Source organism: Dicentrarchus labrax, unplaced genomic scaffold, assembly GCF_905237075.1.
Source record: "Dicentrarchus labrax unplaced genomic scaffold, dlabrax2021, whole genome shotgun sequence".
NCBI classification, from domain to species: domain Eukaryota; kingdom Metazoa; phylum Chordata; class Actinopteri; family Moronidae; genus Dicentrarchus; species Dicentrarchus labrax.
Genome location: NW_026136706.1, coordinates 21922956 through 21944845, shown reverse-complemented (window position 1 = coordinate 21944845; position 21890 = coordinate 21922956). Strand labels below are relative to the sequence as shown.

The 21890-nt window shown below is 41.3% G+C and overlaps 1 protein-coding gene across 4 annotated transcripts in view; it reads right to left on the bottom strand.

The window, feature by feature from the left end:
* Positions 1 to 17986, bottom strand: part of plekhm3 (pleckstrin homology domain containing, family M, member 3) — a 43138-nt gene extending 25152 nt beyond the window's left edge. The window contains exons 1-3 of one of the 4 annotated variants that reach the window (XM_051403141.1): positions 17938 to 17986; positions 14321 to 15369; positions 7475 to 8584 (exon numbers count right to left, since the gene is read on the bottom strand). In XM_051403141.1, the coding sequence (XP_051259101.1) occupies positions 7475 to 8584; positions 14321 to 14843 (1633 nt within the window). In that variant the 5' untranslated portion in view covers positions 14844 to 15369; positions 17938 to 17986. Of the gene's footprint in view, positions 1 to 7474; positions 8585 to 14320; positions 15370 to 15553; positions 16498 to 16549; positions 17423 to 17937 lie in introns of those variants that run through there. The other 3 variants (XM_051403142.1, XM_051403140.1, XM_051403139.1) reach the window with 3 other exon arrangements.
* Between the last annotated feature and the right edge of the window lie 3904 nt (positions 17987 to 21890).

Sequence of the window (21890 nt, the reverse complement as noted above, 5' to 3'; positions counted from 1 at the left end):
TTGGACATTCACTTTCTCTACCGCTTCTACGTACTGGGGACAACGTGCAATTTTAACATAGTAAAATGGACATAGATGAACACAGGTAACAGCCATCAGTATGCTTCAACCAAAGTGATTGTGATTAAAGTTCTGGTTAAATGAGCTCTATCTCAGGTCTCTAGCCACACAACTAAATCTGGTGTTCTTGACGAGTTAGTGCACAAATGATGCCATGACTGACTAACACGACCAATTTCAGGATGAGCAATCTTATAATGATGGAGATGATGGCTGAAGATGCAGGAAATAACAATAACATCCTTTTATTTTTGGGGAGGAAGCCCACCTAATTTTATAGTGTCCTCAAACTCCTGAAACCACACATACGTCCTTCAGTATGTCCAAAACTGTGAGCTTATCATTTACAGTTCAAATTCCTTTACATCTTCTTGTTTAGTATTATTATATCCATGTTTACCAAAATCTACATGCCAAATTCATAAGTAATCCCTCAGATAACACAGTCTTGGTTCTTCCAGTAGTCACAACACAGCAGACTTCAGTAAGAAGGTGTTTTGTAGACCTAAAAGACCAACAGATCCTCAGCTCCATTCAGCCTGATAGCAGCCCCACTGTCTGCTTTGTCTTCTAGACTCTTTAAAGTTCATTCTTCACCCAAACACCCGGACCTGATCTATGATCACACACACAAACGCCACAGCACTGCGACAGGTGTCCCTTATCCACACAATCTCGAGGCCTGGAGGAAAACAGCAAATGAAGAGAGGTGGAGAAGAAAAGAAACAGAAGATTGTTATCTAGGTTTTGGAAAACAGAGGCATGGAAAGAAACAGAAAAAAAGGAGAGACGAACGACAGAGGAAGAGAGACGTGTGTCAGCCTGTTTGTCAGTGGTGCTTCAACACAAGAAACAACACAGACTGAAAAAAAGGGAAATAGAAAAAACAGAAAGAATGAGTAAAAGGCTAAGATGAGAGGAAAGCAGGAATTGCATGAAAGAGAAGCGTGAGATCAAACAAGGACTGATGAAGGCAGACAATAAAGAGAAGTTAGTCCAGCTACTTTTCTATCACAGACAAGAATCTGACGTCTGTAAAAAAAAAAACACACAATGGTCTAATCAGCGCCGAGAGTTGGATTCCTGTTTTATCTGACTAAAAGAAAGGAGAAAAAAACTCATGCTGGAGCACCAAGCGGCCACACACAGACTGAATGACAGACTGAACTAGGGCCGAACTAGCAATTATTTTAATTATCAATTAAAGGTCCAGTGTGTAGGCTGTAGTGGCATGTAGTGGTGTAGTTGGAGATCTCACAGATCCCTCATCATCCCCTTCCAACCGTGTAGTAGAAAATATGGTGTCTGCGAAACACGCCAAAAAACGTGCAAGGCCCTATCTGTAGGAGAAACTGCGGTGGCTGAAAAATATCTCTACAGCTATTGCTTGCTTCAGTCTCCCCTTCCAAGTGTGAAGGAAAAACTATGGTGGCCAGGAAACTCACACAAAAACGTGAAAGGCCCTATCTAGAGCCAATGTCTGGTTAGTCTTTTCTGTACTACTGTAGAAACATGGCGGTTCAACATGGCTGACTCCAAGGAAGGCGACCTTCAGTAGATAAAAACGTCCCAAAAAAACAAAACAATTTTTATTTTCAGGTGATTATACACCAATCAAAATATTATATTTAATTTCTGTCAATAGATCCTCCCAAATGTTACACACTGGTCCTTTAAGCTTTAATTTAACTTTAGATTACTGATTAATCCTTTAGTAAATAAAATGTCGGGCCAAGTGAAAAAAATGGGGACGTCTTTAAATTGCTTGACTTGTCAGACAGGTAGTCAAAAAACCACAACAGTACATACTTTTGGCCCTTCATTGGTTAAGATCTAATGTTCTGACCGATACAGACCCGACCTATAAATCTTCTGGAGTCGCATTACTTCATTACATAGTTTACCCACCAACAAGAAGAAGCCAATTTATTTTTCAACCCTAAAATGTCCCACTCATGTTGACACTGTCACTATCAATAAGAGTTACCTTTATGTAGCTTTTCCCGCAATCTCATTATGCAAATTATGTAAGTGGGGCTGGCAGGCTTCTCGTCAATAAACACGGTGCATCACAGATCAAGGGGAGCTACTGTATGTGTGATACTTAAGGTAATGGTACGTAAGGCGAGGGTCGTGAGTGACAGGTGAAGACTGATCTGTAGCCATGCTAACAAAGCTAACATTATTTACAGTGTAAAAGGTTTCCAGCACTGGTGCTAACCCAGCAACCCGTGTCCGTCACATGACCCTCGTCCTGCACATCATATTGGTCCCTTGTGAATTTTGTGAAGCTATGCCGCTGTATGGGCTCTACTCACTCTTCCTTTGTTAAGGAAAGGGTTGTCTGGAGCTTTTTCAGAGGGAGGTGGAGTTAAGTGGCTTTAAATATTTTCTTTATGAGTAGGGCTAAACTTTACAAACTCACCACTTTCCAAGTTTAAAGAATGGAAATTTGTTTTTCCTTTGAATGAAATGATTGCTTGTGGATAAGCTTGAAAAACACAACAACAAAAGTCTTATCTTTTTGAAGAACCCATGATCGAATACATATGTGTAACTCTGATTTCTGCTAATTACAGCAGTGAGCTCATGCTGTTGTTGGGGTGGATGCTCTTTCAAAAAAACCACAGTCCACTGGTTGAGAGCCAGCAGGCAAAGGGGATGGTCAAGAGTCAGAGAAACACTGTGTCACTTCGAGGAAAGAGCTGACCACCGGGCCGGCTTTCTGGCCAACTCTGGCCTCGATTTTGGTCTGCTGCTGTTGGGACCAGAGGAACAAAGACACAAACGTATGTAGCTTGAAAACATCCGCAAACTAAATAACAACCTTTAACCTTAACCTCAAATTCTATATCATGACTCGAAGAGAACACACCCACCGCGCACGCACGCACACACACACACACACACACACACACACACACACACACACACACACACACACACACACACACACACACACACACACACACACACACACACACACACACACACACACACACAGGCAGATGTACTTCTACCACAGCTGAGGCAGCCTATAACGTGCTCTGCACAGTAAAACAAGCAGTAAACCTCAACAGATAATGCATGTGGGACTGTGGCAGAAGACAAAGAATGAAATAACACCAAGCATATAAATCTTATGGTGACCTGATCCTGACCAAAACCTCAAGAAGCAGCAAAACAACCTCAAAACAAAGACAACCCTGCAGGAACTCTCACCATTGAGCAGAGGGAACATTTAAGCAGACTTCAAAAGCACCAAAAAACTGCACTAGACTGTACAGGTGTAAGAACTAAGTATATATGTTCATAAGTAAACAAAGTATATTTAAGTAGCTAGATCAAATATATAAGTAAGAAAGTAAATAAAGTATCTGTAAATATACACAAGAATGTTTAAAGTAAATAACTGATAGATTGTCAGTAAAAAATAATCTGTTTAGTTCCAAAATAATAATAAATTAAACAATAGGCCACAATAAATATTTGTATAAGATATAACCCACCATACCTGATGTGTAATTATTGCTTTTTATTATCATTACTGTTATTATTACTTACGGTCGATTACAGTCACATTTCACCAACTACAACCAACACTGAACTGCTATTTTCTCCATTTTCAGAACTGACGACCACTCATTTTTTTCATTTTCAACCAATACTGCAACCCTCATGAATGCTACTTTCTTAAATTAAGAACTATTAATACTTTCTGCTGCTAACTACTTCCTCCATTATCAGCACACAGTAACAACTGCTTTCTCTACTTGTCTCTGATCTTTTATGGGTCTTTCTGGGACGGAGAGAAAGAGGGACAGAGGGAAAGATGAATGGGAATTCAAACGCAGCTCAAAGGTCTACCGATTGTACTGCAGCTCTCTGTAGTGAGAGGGGTCACTTTGACCTGCCCAGGGTGAGTGTACGGTGGAGAGAGAGAGAGAGAGAGAGAGAGACACAGAGACACTGAAAGGGAGAGAGAGATGACATCGGGGCAAAAAGGGGCTCCCGCTTTCATCTGCCCGCCGCTGGTTTTAAACCACCACACCTCTGAGAGGACAACGGTGTGTGCGCGCGAGTGTGTGTTATGTACATGTGTGTGAATTAAAACTGAAAAGACGACAGAAGCCTGAGCTTTGATGTGTCTCATTCACACAGACCAAACACTCCAATGAAAATGTGCACAAATTGAGAGTACTGTGAGTAAGACAGTGAATGTGTGTGCGTGTGTTAGAGTTAGAGAGAGAGAGAGAGCGAGAGAGAGAGAGAGAGAGAGAGAGAGAGAGAGAGAGAGAGAGAGAGAGACTGTCTATCTTTTGATGTGAGCCCACCTCCTACTTCCTCGATTCCCTCATATCTACCGATTCCCACTTCACCCGAAGCCCCCGTCCAACAGATTCACATGGTCTGTCGGGGGCCTGAGAATGTGCTCCCGTGCAACAACAGGGCTCACCAAACCCGAGGACACACTCTGCACGGTGTGGGGGTGTGTGTGTGAGATGAGGGGTGATGGGGAGTCACGGTCTTCAAACGAACACTAACCGTTTCCTTCAAAAGGAATCAAAATGCACCAATTCCCATTTGTAATTAGTTGAATACATTTTACATTTTGATGTTAAATAACCAATCACTCGATATGTATGTATGGACGTAGCATGCATATGCAAAGGGCAGACTTGAAACAAGTTCAAAGAAAGACAGTCGACACTAAAGTAGCACACTGAACATCAAGAGATCTTGTTTAGATTAGTGGCTTCATATATGAATGAATGAATGAAACAACAGAGGATGAATTTGGTGAATTAAGCGTATGGGGTTTTCCACTTATCTGTAAATATTCAACAATAATAGACTACTACAGCCAAAGCACCAATTCCAGATGGATTTACAAATAACACTAAGAATGAGGCTGGCATTATTGTTTTTTTGTTAGGCTCAACAAATCCCATGAAAAGACCAAAACCAGCACTCCACTGACAACAACTCTGGGATATACACAACATTACATTCTCCATTCTTTAATTCAGTTCAAGTTGGATTCACTTGAATCCTGGCAGAAGTCTGACTCTTCTTTCAATCCTCTCACTACACTCCTCTTGACCAGTTCTTCCTCTGACAGTGCGCCTTAAAGGCCATGTTTATTTGTTTAGCACAGAATAATTGAAGTGTAATACAAGAGGCCGCATTTCGAGAAAAAGGAGCTTGGCATGCTACCAAGGAGGGGTGAGAGCCAGGGGAGAACAGCGGGCAGAAAAACAGTAAAGCTGGAGATACGTTGTCTACAGTTACATTTTAGGCTCTTATTTTAAAGCTGGTGAGAGTGAAATTTAAACCAATTTCCCAGCTGAAAAAAACATGGAAGTGAAAACGATGAACCTATAACAACACAAGAACTCGAGCTATAACTTGTGGACTTAAATGCAATTTTATGGCCTTGAATTTAAACGGTGTGTAAGACTTTTTTTAACACTGCAGGAGACTAAGAAGGGATACAGTCAAATAAATGAGGGGGGAACAGAGGGAGAAAGGGAGACAAAAAGAGGGAGAGGCTGTGAGTCTGAATGAACTGGTGAAAGGATAAAGAAAGAAAGGGAGGTAAAGGAGGGAAATAAACGGACTGAGTGAGCAGAGGTGTGCTCTGTATAGAAAATGGACGTATCCAGCTGTCCCTCCCATCCAGCTCTACCCAGAAACCCTTCAATCAAACAACTACGATCAAGCCTGACCACTGTAGCATCCCCAGGCGGCTTTCATTCGTTCTCATTCATTCATTCATTCATCCATTTTTCCTCTCCTCCGGTGCTTTAAGCCTACCAATTATCATCAGTTGCCCCCAGTCGGCCTCTGTCCTTGTTCCTGTTTCAGCTGGCCTTTCAAACAGCCCTGCATTAATAAGCCAGTTGTTACAAATAAAAAGGGAGGTGAGCGGTGATTATTCAAAGCCCTCCTACGAGAGAGAGAGGAAGCCCACGTTTCACACCCAGGGAGAGTAAAAGCACCGCCTGCCATTTATGGGGCTGTCCAAGGGCCTGGCATGGAGACTAACAGGAGCAGCAATAAAGGAGGGAGAGAGGCTGTAATGGTTCAGGATGTGAAAAAGGGTACGGACTAAATACTGAGAAACACCCAAAATCGCTGACTGACAGCAAAAGGTGGATGTGTTCAAAGAGATAGCATCCTTCATACATTTCAACCGTTTTTAGCTTCATATTGAACAGTTAACCCCACCTCCAGTCAAAATCAGTCCTTATAACAGAAGGTTGTTTTCACATTTACCTGTTGAAGAGAGCACGTTTCTCTGTGCTTCATTTAAATCTGAAATCAACATGTACAAGCAGCATTTTGTAATATCACAACTCATTTGGAAGCCAATCGTGGTTCAATGTGGAAATATGAAGCCTCCAGTTCACGTACATGGACTTACAGTGAGAAAGAAGACATTTTGTGTCCAGTAGTAACCTTCGCAATGAAAAAGAATTGCATATTCATAATTAATGAGTTAATAGATTATGGAGAATGAGTTGAGATAATTTAAAGATTTCTTAACAAAGTAACAGAGCTTTTTTGGTAGCAAAACCACATCATATAAATGATTATTCAAAGCAGAGTATTTTTATGCTTTTAAAAATGTCTGAAGGGGATCAGGGTGAAATATTCGTAATTGGTTTTCTAACATAAAGCAGAGAAAACTATTACTAAAGCAAGAATTTGAATTAAAAAGTAGCAGTGCAACAATGAAAAAAATGCTAATTGTGGGCAGTGAAGTTTCTTTATAGTACAAAACAGTAGTCTGCATTCATTTTGTGTATACTATCTGCCAAAATAAAGATTAGTATAAAGTGTAGGATTTATAGTATGAACAGTAGAGTGGATTTGGCACACAGCTTCAGATGTAATTTTATCCTATAAGTCTGTCCTGCATTGATACCTTTTGTGCACTATCTATAAATACATTCAGTCTGAAGGAACACACTTGAACTGGTGGTATGCGCACCATAGCTTAACCCCTAAGCTACAGGGTCTAATCTTATGGCAGAAAAGTCGTACTTTCTCTATGAAGGTGCTACGCAACAGGACCATGTATCAGGAGAAGAGTGAAAGCAGGCCAGCAGGGTTTGAGGGTATAATTGAAATCTGTTTCGGACTCAAACAAAGAAACCCAGCATACCTTCAATAAACTGTTTTGGAAGCCAGTTAGGTCTTGAGATTTGGGATGCCATGCGGAAATTTCTAACCTTTGTGAGTAAATTTGTTTTGAAAATGTGACCTATGTACACACAAACTAATTAAGCTACAAGAAACATGCAAAATAGAGAAAATCATGGCTAATATTTACTCTAACTGCCATGTCATCTTCTTTTCTTCTGAGCCTGTGTGTGTTTGTGTGTGTATGTATGTGAAGGTCATTTACCTGCACACCTGAAGCTCTGAGCAGTGAGCCCCTTTTCCACAGCCAGACAGGTGAGAATACTGAGGAAACTGGTGGTGACTGACTGCCGCTTTGCTCTCTGGGCCTCCCGCTGTCTCCTTTCCCTGGATGGTTTTGATCTCAACAGCACTACTTGGAGGCCTGGAGCACCTTCTCCCGATCCTCCCCCGTCTTCTTGGGCAGGCTTCTGCGCCCCGACAGCATCCCGCAGGGCCTCCACCCATTCGTGAGCCTTGAGTTGATCGTCTGCCCGAAGTCTGAGTACATCTTTGGGGAAAACTACCTGGAAGCAGTCCCTTCTATCTGTCCATGTCTCTCCGTTCTCCAGCTCCTGGTCATGCTGCACGGCCAAGCAGGAGGCAAGGGAGTACTGAAGGGCAGGCTGGGACACGGACCCACGGCCCTCGGTGGGGAAGGCCCGGAGAGTGGATCTGGTCAGGACGAAGGTGAAGGCCCGCCAGTTGTTCTGATCCATCAGCTGGTAGAGCAGACCAGCTTTGAGGACGTCCTGGCAGCGTTGGGTAAACAGAGGCAAGGTAGTGGGTCTGCTCAGGATGCCAGAATTCGGCTGGAGAGAGAGCGATGCCTCCGCCGAGGTGGGGGTGTCGCTGTCACCATCAGGCCTGGTGTCGAGCCCAGATGGAGATGGCGACGAGGAAGGTGACATGGGTGCAGGAAACTTTGCAACCTGTTGGTTTTCTGCTGCGTTCTTACGCTGGCGGTTCTCCTGCCTCACAGGTCTGGCTGCCTGCACCTTCTCCCACATCAGCCGTCTCCACTCCATGGCCTCCCATTGGCTGGCCGCCCTCAGCTGGAGACGTGTGCTGTTGAAGAACAAAGCCTGGAGTGTGCGTTGATCGGCGGGTTGAGTGATCTGGCCGGGCTGGCTGCATGGAGCTGGGAAAATGACGCTCTGGCAGTGTGACAGGGAGTAGGCGGTGCCCAGCTGGCGGTTGGCACTGCTGTCCAGAGTGTACAGCCGGAGCTCACAGGGTGTCAGCTCGACATGGCAGGGTGTCCAGCGGCCTCGGGGCCCCTCGCGCTGCTCCATCTGACCCTGCTTCACTACACTGCCACTGCTGCTTTTATCAGCTGGACAGAGATACAGAGTAGGAGGGAAAACAGGGAGAAATGAGACACAGAGGAATAATGTGTGTGTTCAAGAGACAACAACATTCTCATTGGTACAGGTCATCTGATCTTCTGTAGGCACAACCGGATGTCTTATGTCTTGTATATATGCCTGTTTTGACCATGCTGATATTGATACCTTGTCACTGGATCCATGTGACTGTAGCAAATAAAGAGATCAGTTATAAGCTTTAAATGAGTACTCCATTCAAAAAACACTTGACAGCTTAATCCTTGGCAGCTGCAGTTCTTGGATGTTTCAGTGATTGCTAATGGTATTTTCCAGCTATATACTTCTAATATTTTAGTGCAGTCCTTCTGAACAACATAATGTATCTTCTGATGTTTTTTTGAGACAAAAATATGGAATAAGGATAATAATAATATTTCACTTTAAGAGTAATTGTTATTTTAATCTACATGAAAATTTACTTAATAAGCTCCTTAAGAATGTAAATCTGATGGTGTAAGAGATACACTTGTATTCCAAGAAAGTTATATCATGACTGGAGAGTATTTCTTCATTGAAATAAGAGCAAAGATCTTATGAAAACTACGTTTTTTCTTGATGGAAAAGATGTTTTCACTCTTCTTCAGATGGAGTTTGTTATATGTTGTTGATCTGATTCGTTGAAGTTTGCCAGAGAGAGGCGGTGATAGACAGATGGTTGATCTAATCACCTGCCAAGTATTTTTTTTGAAAGCCTGATTTTTACTTTCGCATTGAACCAAATGCTGTTGGTAAGGTGTAGCCTCAAACCCTACGTCATGCACCTCTCCAGAAATGTACCCAAGCCTGCAGCGACACAGACCACAACAACTGTAATTGGTCCACTTGTGTGTGCATTGTCCTAGAATGGGAACCCAAATTATTTAATAATGCTGTCTGAGAATCCCTTTTCACTTCACACAGACACATGGGACGCTGCCCTGCTGCATAACATGCTCACCTGTCCTCTTGTATCCCCTCGTCCTTTCGTTTCACAGGCAGAGCTATTTGCAAAGGAACGCAGACACACCACTGCACAAGTATAAATGCTCATAACGGCGCAGGTAACTTAAGTAGGCTCAACGTCGAGTCAACGTACAAATATAATTCAGCCTTTATGCGTCTTCTTCTCCCAGTTTGCCTGAATCCTTACAATTCTTATTAATGTCAGAAACTTTCATCTAGACGGGCAAGTTCCTACACAAGGTAGCTTATCGGAGGATTGCGGAGCATTTGTATTTTGTTAAGAGATAATCATGAGTGGGTGTTAGAGGTGCTCCTCTGAGAACCTCTCTTGTCACCAAGGCAGGAAGAAAGAGTATTGTTAAAGAGGCCACTAGGCAAACTGTCCCACTTTCCTAATCTTAAGACTGATGGAACAATCTCTCTCTATTTTGGCCTTTTCTCTCCGTTGTTTCACTCTCTGCTGCTCAGGGGTTTGGTTTTTCCCTCCTTTCCTCTCTGTCTCCTCTTGTGATTATGGTGTGTTTTCTCCTTGATTAAGGAGGGTTCAGACTCAGGTAGACAACAGACGTGACCTCTGATTGGGACATAGAACTGGGCCAGTCTTTATTATGAGCTATGCTGCATTCACTGCCCTGCTAGAAAAATGGCAAAAAACATACTGGTCAGATGCCAACCAACAGCAAATCTATCCTATTGAACAAAACGTTTAATACACTGGTGAAACATCCCCTTTTACCCAAAATGCACCTAATCGCTCTATACCTTTTACCTAAAAGGTGAAGGTAAAACTAATGATAATGTTTAAAGTCTGATGGGTACTGGATTTTTGGGGCAAATACCTAAACACATTTTCTGATATGCTGATGAAAAGATATTTTACACTTGAGTAATCAACTTTAGTAAGGTAAGCAACAGTAAATATAGACAACAGTAAATACTTTACAGTAACTTCACTGAATATCCACCATCATATTTGCCTATACTAATATATGTGCAAGAGGTATATTGGTTGGGCCCTAATACTGTAATGATACTTTTCAAAATGACCATCACAATCAGAGCGAAAAGAGAAGAGCATTAATAGTATTAACAATTCTTATTTAAACCTCAAATCAGCTGCCGCCATAATGCTTTGTTGAAGTCCATACACCTGCAGACCTGTGTATGCATTTCAAAGAGTGCATACAAAGGTCAAACTCGAGGTGGAGCAATGACTCAGCTTGTCAGGTATCCGAATCATTTCGAAAAAGAAACTTCACCACATGCCAGTGACCTGCGGAGGAATATTTGGGACCTTTAGCCACATTTCAGCGGTTTAAGCACCGAGCGTTTCACATCATCACCCAAAGAAACCAAATACTGGACAAAGGTTCCTTTTTTTAGTTCAATCTCAACCCAACCTCCAATAAAAAGAGGAAGAGAGAGATGCACCTGCAAAACAGAGCAAGCAGAGTATGAAACTGGTGACAAACAGATGAATCTTTGGGACTTAAGACGGCGCAGCAAAGACTGACGACTGGGGTCTATTCTATGAGCTGTGTGCAAACAGACTAATTTGGTGCTGTCATCTGACAGCTTTGCAGCCTAATTTAGCCCAGTTTTAACTTAAATGTCTAGGCGTCTTCTAATGGATAGGCAGCTTTACTTAAAAATAACAACAATCACCTATTCCCATTCCCTAAACCAATCCCACGAACTGATTTAATTGTAAACCTCCCCAGGGCCAGTCTAATTGGCATTTTGTTTCTTTAACGTGCTAAATCACTCAAGGAAGAAAAAGGAAAAGCTAAATCCTTCACAGCGCCTGTTAAATAGATGGCGGCGAGTCAAGTGCCTCATCAATCTTATAAAAACAGCAGCAGACACGGTGTCACTCCAGGTCTCGGACTTTGCATGTTAACAAACCTTACAAAAGGAACAAATGAATATGCAAATACGTTTAGCTGGAATCAAGTCTGGCTGATTGGCAGTCTTCACGCTTGGGAGGGTAGAGATGAGAATTAGGCATTGTGGTGAGGAAAAACTGCTCTGTTCAATTATCCTTCATCTCCACCTGGTAGGTTTTGACATCAACCCTCCAGTAATATACACATGCAAGCCTTCAACCAAAATTAACACTTTTCTCACCATCCAGTGCCGCTGCCCTCAAGTCACACAAGGCGTAAGCCTCCGCTTCAGACTTAAACAAGCAACCGCGCCCACTGATTAGGTAGCCAATCATAATATTACGTGCTGCTTTGCAATATAACAGTTTCCTGCATACCAAAGTACACATTCACTGCAAATGAAAAACCAGGAGAAGGACCCTGCAGTCACACACAGGTACACCGTCCACTCTACACTGCAGCGCTTATCCCATTCAGGAAGATATCCCAGCATGCACTGGGTGAAAAGTACAGTAGGGGTACATACTGAACAGGTGGCAAGCTATCACAGGACTTTAACATACATACCTATATACTAACATATTTACATCCACAGGTAAATGTAGGTGTATTTTTTTCCGTAAGTTAGACCTTACACATTAACGTCAATATCTAAAGCTGCATTTGTGTGTGTGTGTGTGTGTGTGTGTGTGTGTGTGTGGGCGTGTGTGTGTGTCATCTGGGACTTATGGTAAATCCCCACGTTGAGTAAGGCCAGAAATGGACGTGTGTTTCGTATTACAGTGCGTGCAGGATTTGAAAAATAGAGGAAGCATGAACGTACATACAGAGTCAGCAGAAAGATGCAAATGAAAATGAACAGAAGCAGATTGGGGCTCTAGACAGCGCAAAGTATGAAGAAGATGCAACCTTACATTTCAAAAGAAGAAACCGACTACTTCATTTCATATTTAATACCTGTGGCTTACTATTTTTTCTTTAAAAAACAATCAAATTTTCTTTTTACTTAAAATTAGGGCCACGTGTAATGATTGTTTTCAATTAATCTACCAGTATTCATCATTTCGACTTTAAAATATCAGAAAACAGGGAAAAAGCCCCAATTACTGGGGCCCCAGCTGACATCATCAAATTGGTTTTCCAAGTCTAAAACCCAAAGACATTCAATTTGCAATAAAACAGAGAAAAGAAACAGATCCTTATATTTTGGAAGCCAGAACCAGCTGATATTTGGCATTTTTGTTGCATAAATGACTTGTGACAATACTGTGGGGATGTTTTTTTGTGTCTCATCATTCAGAGGACTAGTCCTAAGCTAAAATCCTAAAAAACTAAAGCTTCAATCCTTAAATCCAACTTGGCGTTTTAACCCTTTCAGAAGCTTACCTTGTCATTACACTCTTTACATTTTCATTAACAGGTGCAGGTTTTAACATTAAAAGCTGCCAACAAAAGCTATTTTCTTGCATGGATCTATGAATTTTAAATTATTGAGGAATGCTTGCAACAAAAGGTGCACCCAAAATTACACCTATTATATATAAGCATGTTAATACACAAACAGATGAATGCAGCCTTTACAGTTCAGTTTGAGATGTTACAAAACAAAGAAGAGCTTTCATAAAAGCTACAGATACAGCCTGTTTGGTCCCATATATACATGCATATTGTGTATATAACAGTGATGATCATTTCCATTTACCATCTAAACATCCCCAGCTGTCACTAATGGAACAGGCAACTTTTTTTTCAGTGTGAACGAAGAGACATAGCGAGGCCGAGCTAAATCATTCTGTCTTCTGCTTATTACCTTCCTTCTCTTCCTACTTCCTTTCAATACACATCGAGCCAAACTAAATAGCCTGATGCCTTTTCACACATATGCTAATACTAAATAATCCTGCCAGTATCAGGGGGCGGGTAATTGGGTTGCCTCTTCTCTCGCCTCATTTGAGTCCATTTGCTGACAGGATTACGGGCTATTATCCCTCAGGATCCCTTAGGATCTCCTTAGGCCTTCAGATGGCCAAAACACACAAACAAATGATGTGAGTGTGTGTGTGTTGGGCTCTCTGCCTGAATACTGACTGTCATAGCACAGCTGTGTCATTTCAAGTTATCATCATCTTCTATCATTATTGCTTTCTCTGAGGATGCTTCAACATAAGTACAGCGTACGCCCCGATCTGCAGAACAAATAGTCCAGGACTTCTGTCCTCCGAAAGCCTCTCAAAGCCTTAGAAAGCTTTCCGGTGAATGGACGGTCGATCAGAGTACAGGAGGAGGAGGTGTGCATGTTTCTGACAGTGACCGGCCTGTTGGCTAAGAATTACTTCAGGTTTAATGAGTTGGTCACCAGAGTACGTGGCATCATCTTTAATGAGACAAAGCAACGATGGCTCTTCATGTCACAAATGCCCAATTAGGCAAATGTAATGCGATTAAAGGGTCACCTAGATTAGAAAACATATATTTTCCCACTCAGCTTTAATGATAGTACTACTGATAGTAGTTTGGGCTTAATTTCTCAAGGTTTTGATAGATGTGTCGCTGAGACTTCGGCCACCACCTCGATACAATGTGGGTTAATGTAATTTAAAATAATATTTAGGGCTTTTTTAAGGCCTAACATTCAGATTATCACTCCCACAGCCCAGTGGAGGTCTTCAAATTGCTTGTTTCGTCAAGTCAAGCCAGTTTTAGTTATATAACCCAATATCATAAATCAATAATTTTAGTTTTGTTTAATTAACTGTCCAAAACCCAAAGACTGTCAATAATTGATTAATCAACTAATCTTTCCAGCTCTATCATAGACCTGAAAGATTTGAATGATCACCATGTATGTGAACTCACCCTCTTGCTGGTGGTTGAGGATCATGTTCTTCAGAGTGTTGCAGTCCACAGTGGGCAGTCCGTTGTCTGTGTAGGCAGACGGCCGGTAGTTGACGTCTGATCTGGACCGGCTGTGTCCCTTCTTGAAAGCAGAGTTGGACGAGGAGTTGGCGGTGTTGTTGGTGCACTCCTTGGTATGGGCTGCCAGGTCGTTGGTGGAGCGAGCTCGGCTTCTCTTGCCATGTCTCAGGCCCATCCCCAGTCCCAACACGCTGAAGTTGTCAGCCCAGGCCAGGCCTAGAGGCCCCACCTCTGGCTGCTCTCCAGCCAGCAGGCTCCACACGCCGCTGGAGCTCAACTTCCCCAGTGCGGCGCTGGAGACCTCCTGCAGCTGCTTGGGCTGCCTGGAAGGCTGGAGGGTCCCTGTCTGAGCTTGGCTCGGACCTTGGCCTTGCATCCCATCCATGCAGTGGATAAAGTCCTCGGTGGCCTCAAGAGCTGGGCTGATATCGCTCACTATGTCAAGCTGCTCAAGACCCTCCATGGCTGGGCCTTCCCCTCAGCTACAAGTCTCACAACTAGATGATTTTCCAAAATGGGCGCAAAAACCGCGTTAGCAGCATCCACATGTCCAACAAACTGACTAGCTGTCAGCTGGTCAAATGCAGGTGTTTTAGGTATGTTGGAAAGCTGGGAAGGGGTGAGGAAGATCCGAGCAGCCTGCAGTCTGAAGCCAAGTCAGAAGCCTGTTCTCCTCCAACAAGTCAGGCCCTTCATTCACTCTGGAGGGGACGTCAACTCCCTCTCGGGGGAAAGCTAATACAGCTTTATGCCAGAGCTAAACTTATACTCCCCAAATCGAGCCAATTTGGGTGGCAAACTACATTACTTAGCCAGATACACACTCTGGGCAAGTAATCCCTCAGCTCCGACTGAAATGTTCAGGGGCTGGAGACAAAGTCTGTGAGATGTGAAGTCAAAATCAACCCTCCACTTTATTATTTGCGTTCTTTTGGCTCGTCAGGAGGCTGTGAGGTCATCAGATGTTTGTGGCTTCACTGTTACAAAGGCTAGAGAGAAACAGGAAATAGTAAAGAGGAAGCATGCCGAACAAACACAAAAAATGGAAACACAGCTGACAGCAAGAATACTGTCATTAGTTCTTACATAAAACCAACGCTCTCTTAAAATTTAAATAGTGGCTATGCCAAGAGAAAAGTTGGACAAAAGCTGCATAAGCTACAATCTACCTACCCACCTACAGCATCTTCATCACACACTGAGACTGGAGCTTCACAATTCCTCGTCAGCAAATACAACCGATCTTCTACCCTCACATGTCCTGATGAAAGAGTGGTCGACTTCCTCCTCAGCTGCTTATCACTGGACTGAGCAGACAGAGAGGAAGCAGGCCTGGGTGGGGTTCCCATCCATCTGCCTAAACGCCTGTCTCTTCTGATTCTCTCCACTCCTCTTTCTCCCTCTCTCTCTCTCTATACCTCTGTCTTTCTCATTTATGCTCTCTCATCCTCATTGATTTTCTTCTCCTCCACAGCTCAGCCTCTTTTACTTTTCCTCCATATATGAATTATTTAAAGACCATTACATCACTCCAACTCAATTTCTAGTCTGGCAATTCAATACATTGAATATTTACAATTGATCCTATATTATTGTTTGTTGGAGATTCATATTGTCATAGATATCACTGGGATTTTAATGATCCTTATGGATTCTATGTGGGCATTTATTAACTTATATGCATTACAATTACACAAGTAAGCCCATACATTCCACTACTGCAATGGCCCAGGACATTTAGTGTTGGTAAACAGTAGCAACATTACACTGAAACTGCTGATATGCTCAGTTGTTTGTGCATTTTCGCAATTTCAATCAAAAATATTGACTTTTCAAATCTATTTCTACTTAAAAGTCACTTTCTACCTAATTCAGAATTCAATTTTATTTCAATATATTACAAACAAAGCAATTTAATTGAGATAAAAAAAAAATAAGATTAAATGCACTAATCCCTGGATGACATACTGTTAGCAATGCAGTTTGTGTGTGTGTGTGTGTGTGTGTGTGTGTGTCTGTGCGTGTATTCAATCTCGAATAATTACAAAGCCTTGGTTGCAAAAACACAAGGGTAGCAACTTTGCTGAGACATCCACTGTAGTACTGATCACTAAAACTGATTCCCCTTTTAATTTGACAAGCTGTGTAATCATATACCGACATATTTACCATGACATCATCCGCCTGAAGCTCCAGCTCTGACCTAACTGAGCATCGTCATCAGGGTTAGTTACTCATCGAGCTTCCCAACTCAACTCCTGTCGACTCACTCACACATGCTGTCAAGCCTACAGCCAACATTAGCCGTGAAAGCACAGATTAGAATACTTTTGATCAATGATTATGTGAACTCAAGAACAAAGCATGTGTCTAAAATATGACCTGGAGACAGCCAAATGGACCACAATCAATACATTTAATTGATATTGTACACAATATACTTATCCCAACTTTCACTCCCGTCACTATTGGCTAAACGTGTACATTGCTTATGATGCATCTAATCTGGCCTGATAATCAAACCGAACTGCCATTTTGTTTCTCTTCCTTACAATCACTAAGGAAATCTCCGATGTGCAGAGATTCAGAGGTCTCTAACAAGGCGACATCAGTTTGTGTTTTTGTGCAGATACAAAATGTATCTTTATTTCATGTGATATTGCCTAATTGAACTTTACACATTACATGTACATTACTTACGCATTACACTATCTTTATTGCCACATCAGATATGTGCATGAGGAAAGGTTTATGCATTTATATCTCGCTCCATGTTTTTATTGGGCTATATGCATATTATCCCAATTCATGCACTCATAAAATGTTGTTGTTTTTATGTTTTTATATTCTGGCTTTGAGAGCAATCACCCTTCAGCTGTACTTTAGTTCATAGGTGGAATGACAAACTTCACAAATGTAGAAAGATGCAGAAAGTGGCAGCAATGTTCAGACTTTGAACCTCTCTCTGGTCCTCTGCTCTAACTCTGGTTTGTTTTCCTCATCTTTAATAGCTTAAATAATGTTACACAATGATACTATTTGTGTTTATTGAAACCAGAAGCAACTAGAACCCCCCCCCAAAAAAAAAACCCAACCGGATTCAAGCCTCAGTGCTGTTGCTTGTGTCTGCCTCTGTGCCTGTATCCATAAACACACAGTCAGCCTCTCAGCAGTAAACAGGGACAGAGGTGAAGTCACGGTCAGTCTTTCGGATAGCTACATCCACTTGCTACATAAGATAGCTCGATAATAGCCCCTGTTCATCACGACACACATACTGCACATAGCTCCATCTTTAAAAGCGGTCAACTATTCAGAAAGCTGGCTGAATACGGCCTGTTTTTATCCCCAGCTGATGTGAGCCGGGGCTAGTTAGCCAGCTAGCAGCTAACGCTAGCCTCTCTCTCTCCATCCTTGAGCAACGTCACTTTAACACGAGATAAAAGCTGCCCGCTCCCTGCAGCCGTAGCCCTCAAGCACCAGTGACTCTGTACTGGTATTGTCCTGTGGGGAAACTGGTGCCGTTCACAAGCTGGAAAACATAAATCGAGACTCACCTTACTGTGTTTACCACTATGTCATTTGGACAGTCCGTCACAGATAAAGTCCCCTGAATTCAACTGAGGTTACAGGACAAAGGTTCCGTGTAACGGTTGTACATTATACTCAGTATGCAGTGCAAGGTACACAGTGGTATTGATTGTTTACACTCACCAATCAATACATTATGCAAGTCCTTATAAGCCAGCATTTTATAATAAAAAACTATTTGAATGAACCTCTAAATAGTGAAATTATTCAGGAAATGATCAAACATTTTTGTTTATCATTTTATTTATGAAAGAACCAGGTTACGTTTGCATATTGCAGGTGTTTCTTTTCCAATCTTAAATATTTACCCCTGAAAATCCTCACAGTAAGTGGAAGAGAAAAAATACAAATAGATTAATAAGCAAATACAGACATATATAAATATTTGTTAAGGCAATTACTAAGGCAAATATGACAAACAAAACAACACATACCCTTGATAACCTATACTGTCACAAAACAACAACATCATCATCACCCCTGTCACATTCAACTCACACCAATCAAATGTAATTTCTTATTATCACAAGGAGGCATAGTGGCTTAATTACTTTATTGAATTTTTAATTTAAAAACCTAAAAACCTTTTGAAGTTTCAGTTCAAATGACATGTTGGAAATATGCTAGCCCATTTTCTCTAATATTTTTCATTTCACTGCCATCTCTAATGACCCAAAGGCTGCACAGGGATCAGAAAAGTTTTACCAAATCTAATGAGCTTTTTACATTTTCCCAACACCCACTCTCTGTCTCTCACTAATGTGTTCTGTATTAAGGCTATTTTGTTATACACCGGCCATTTCCATTATTTTCATTATCATGAAATGGGATAAAAATCACTAAAAGGTGTAATCAATACCGCAGCTGATAGCAGGAGGTGGTGCATTTATTTAATCTCACAAAGGAAGGTCGTGACAATCGTCTACACAGATGAATTTGACCACGATGGGAAGGGGACTGGAGAGTGGAGGACAAAGCAAAGGTGGAGAATAGTTTCCCTCTAATGGGCTGCTTGAAGCTGCCCCAGCTCCCAGTGTCAGTGTCAGTGCAACGGAGAGAAACATCTTTCAAGAGGGACAAAGTAATTCTCCTCCAACCCGTTTTCCAAGATAGACTGAATCAATATATGGGGCCATAAAGAGCTCCTTTATCAAAAACACATCTTTGTGAATCAATATTGTCCACGTCAAATATCTTAGTCATGCAGCTTCACTGATTAAATCTGAATGAGATCTGTATTAGATCGGTTTGAGAAAACCTCCTGCACTGCTGCACCCCTTGAGGCCCTTTCTCTAAGAGGGATCTGTGTCAGAATCTAGTTTTAATTTGTTTAATAGTTAATTAAAAGTTAATTGTATTTTTTTAATTAAGAAATTAATTAATTGCATTTTAAACATTGCACATAAGTTATTCTTTCAAACGTCAATCAAACATGGTTGAATTAATCTAGATTAACATGCTGTTATGATGCTAAAATGATCCTGTTAATTCTCATCCAGCAAAGTTGGTTCTTGGAGTGTATGTAAAGCAATGATTTGTTAGTTCTGGATGAGGTTATGTCGAGTAATAGTGCGCTCTTTTTTAAAAAACAAAGGAAAAGTGAGTTCTTTTTAGTGTATAAACCTTTTTCTTGTATATTTTAACACATAGCATTATGTAATAATATTATTATAGTATAGTATTATAACATTAGTATATTTATGTCTTCATCGTGACATTTTAATTGTTGTAATTACTCCAAAACATTATAATGATTTATCAATAAATCACCATGTTCTCAAACCTAAGACAGAGAGACATTTGTATATGAAAATCTGTTCACCCTAAAATGTCTTGGTCATGATTCAGCTAACTCTCAATAAGCTGCACTTCTGCAGGTTTGGATTTAAGCACTTGTTGCTCTAACAACAGTTTTAGATTAACTTTAAACCAGCTTCGCAGATCCACCTTGTGCAAAATCATCAATATTATAACTATACTAGTTTATTATTAAACAATATTAATAATGGCCTTGTTTCAAATAGAGAAATGTCGTCCCATGATAACTGATATATCCTGTTTCACAGGCATAAGCAAATGCTGATAATGACTTTTTATGAATATTTTGATAAGTAATTGGTAAATTTGATTATTGCACATTTAAGCACAAATTACTGATTATCAGCTGAAATCCAAGAAATATCATTATCAGCTTTTAAAAGCCCATTTGAGAAATCCCCAGTTGGGCCTCTTCCTCTTCTCATCCTTTCTCTGAATGCTCTTTGTCTGAATTTGTTTCAAAAGTTCTCCCCAGTGAAGGAGAGGAGGGCCAGGGCGTCCTAATGGGCTCCACTATGTTACTCTCTCTGCAGCAATGTTGCAGGATAATAGTCCGAGATGTGTCAGGTATAAATTGGTCGATTTAAGAGATTTTCCGATTTTTCTTTTCTTTTCTTAAGAATTTGTTAATTCTGGAAACATGTTTAGCAAAAAGCAAGTGAATGAAAAGAGGAACGCCATCCAATGTTTGAGATTCATTCTGCAGTATACAACACAACATCTCTACATGGACAAATCCTTTTCTAAATTCAATCAGAGATCAGGACCTTGGAGAAGATTTTTATTACATTCATACCATTTTCATGCCATTTCTATTCAGCTTTTGTAATTTAATTTGTCGTGATTTTACATTTTTAAAAAGGCATGAATGGAAGTCCGGGTATTGGCGGTTATGACTTATAGTCCAGTGTCTTCGTGGCAGCGTAGCTGTGTCTGAGCTTTAGAAATCCTTTTAGGCTAAGTGCCTGTGCCTGGATATAGGGATTGATGCAACAAATAAGCATCAACTTTAGGAATAAGACCATCTCTGTCCGTGAGGCTCCATCATTTTCCATCTAACAGCAATCTCACATCCCCCTTCCCTTGACTCGTGCACTCAGGTCTCTCTCTGTCCTGTCAGTCTTGCCTATTTCCTTCTTTATTTTGATCATAGCATCTTCTAGTGATGACTAAATTATGATTAGATTTAAGGATGTGCAGTGCTTTCATCTGTCTAGTGCGTTGTTTAATATTGCCCCCCCCAACCCCTCTCGAACCGCCACCCCGACCCCCCAAACACACACAACACAATAGCCATCTACCTCGACTCACTCAGTCGCTATTGAAGAGCAGAGTGGCTGCTTGGTTCCCATGGAAACAACGCACGTGTATGTGTGTGTTCAGTAAATGTTTGTCCCTTGCTGAGATTAAGTTGGACCTGCACACGCACACACACACACACACACACACACACACACACACACACACACACACACACACACACACACACACACACACACACACACAGGTACATTTTTAATATGCAAATCTTCTCCTCTCCTTGAATGCAACATGTTTACTTCTGCATCACACACGTCCCTCAATGCTCCTGGAATTCAAAGGGAACAAAAGTACAACGAATTTGCATGATCATTTCTGTTGTAAATCCTTATGTGAAGGTTTAGTGGGCAACAACTGAAACACTTTGACTGTTATGCTATATATATGTATGTTGTTTATGGGAAAAAGTGCTGCTGATAGGTTCACAGTCTGTCTTAAAACCATATTCAGGTGCCTATGTGAACACTGAAGCAGGTTTTGCTTGCTCTAATCATTTATCCTGTTCATACTGGCCACTGATAGATCTCTTCTTAATGCACTTTCAATGTACGTGATGGGAGACCAAATCTAAAGCCCTTGTTTCTTACCACTAAAAATCTCAGCTTTGGCCTAAGTGTGCATGGTATCAGAGGAATCAAAGTGTTTATCTTTACTGTGACCATTTTTAGGAAATCTCAGACTCAGCTTGTCAAACTAAACTTCTCAAAAGTCACAACAAGTGTACATTATTGTGGAAAAAACTGGGTGCTCAATATCAAAGATTTAAGTCCTGAAAGTAGAA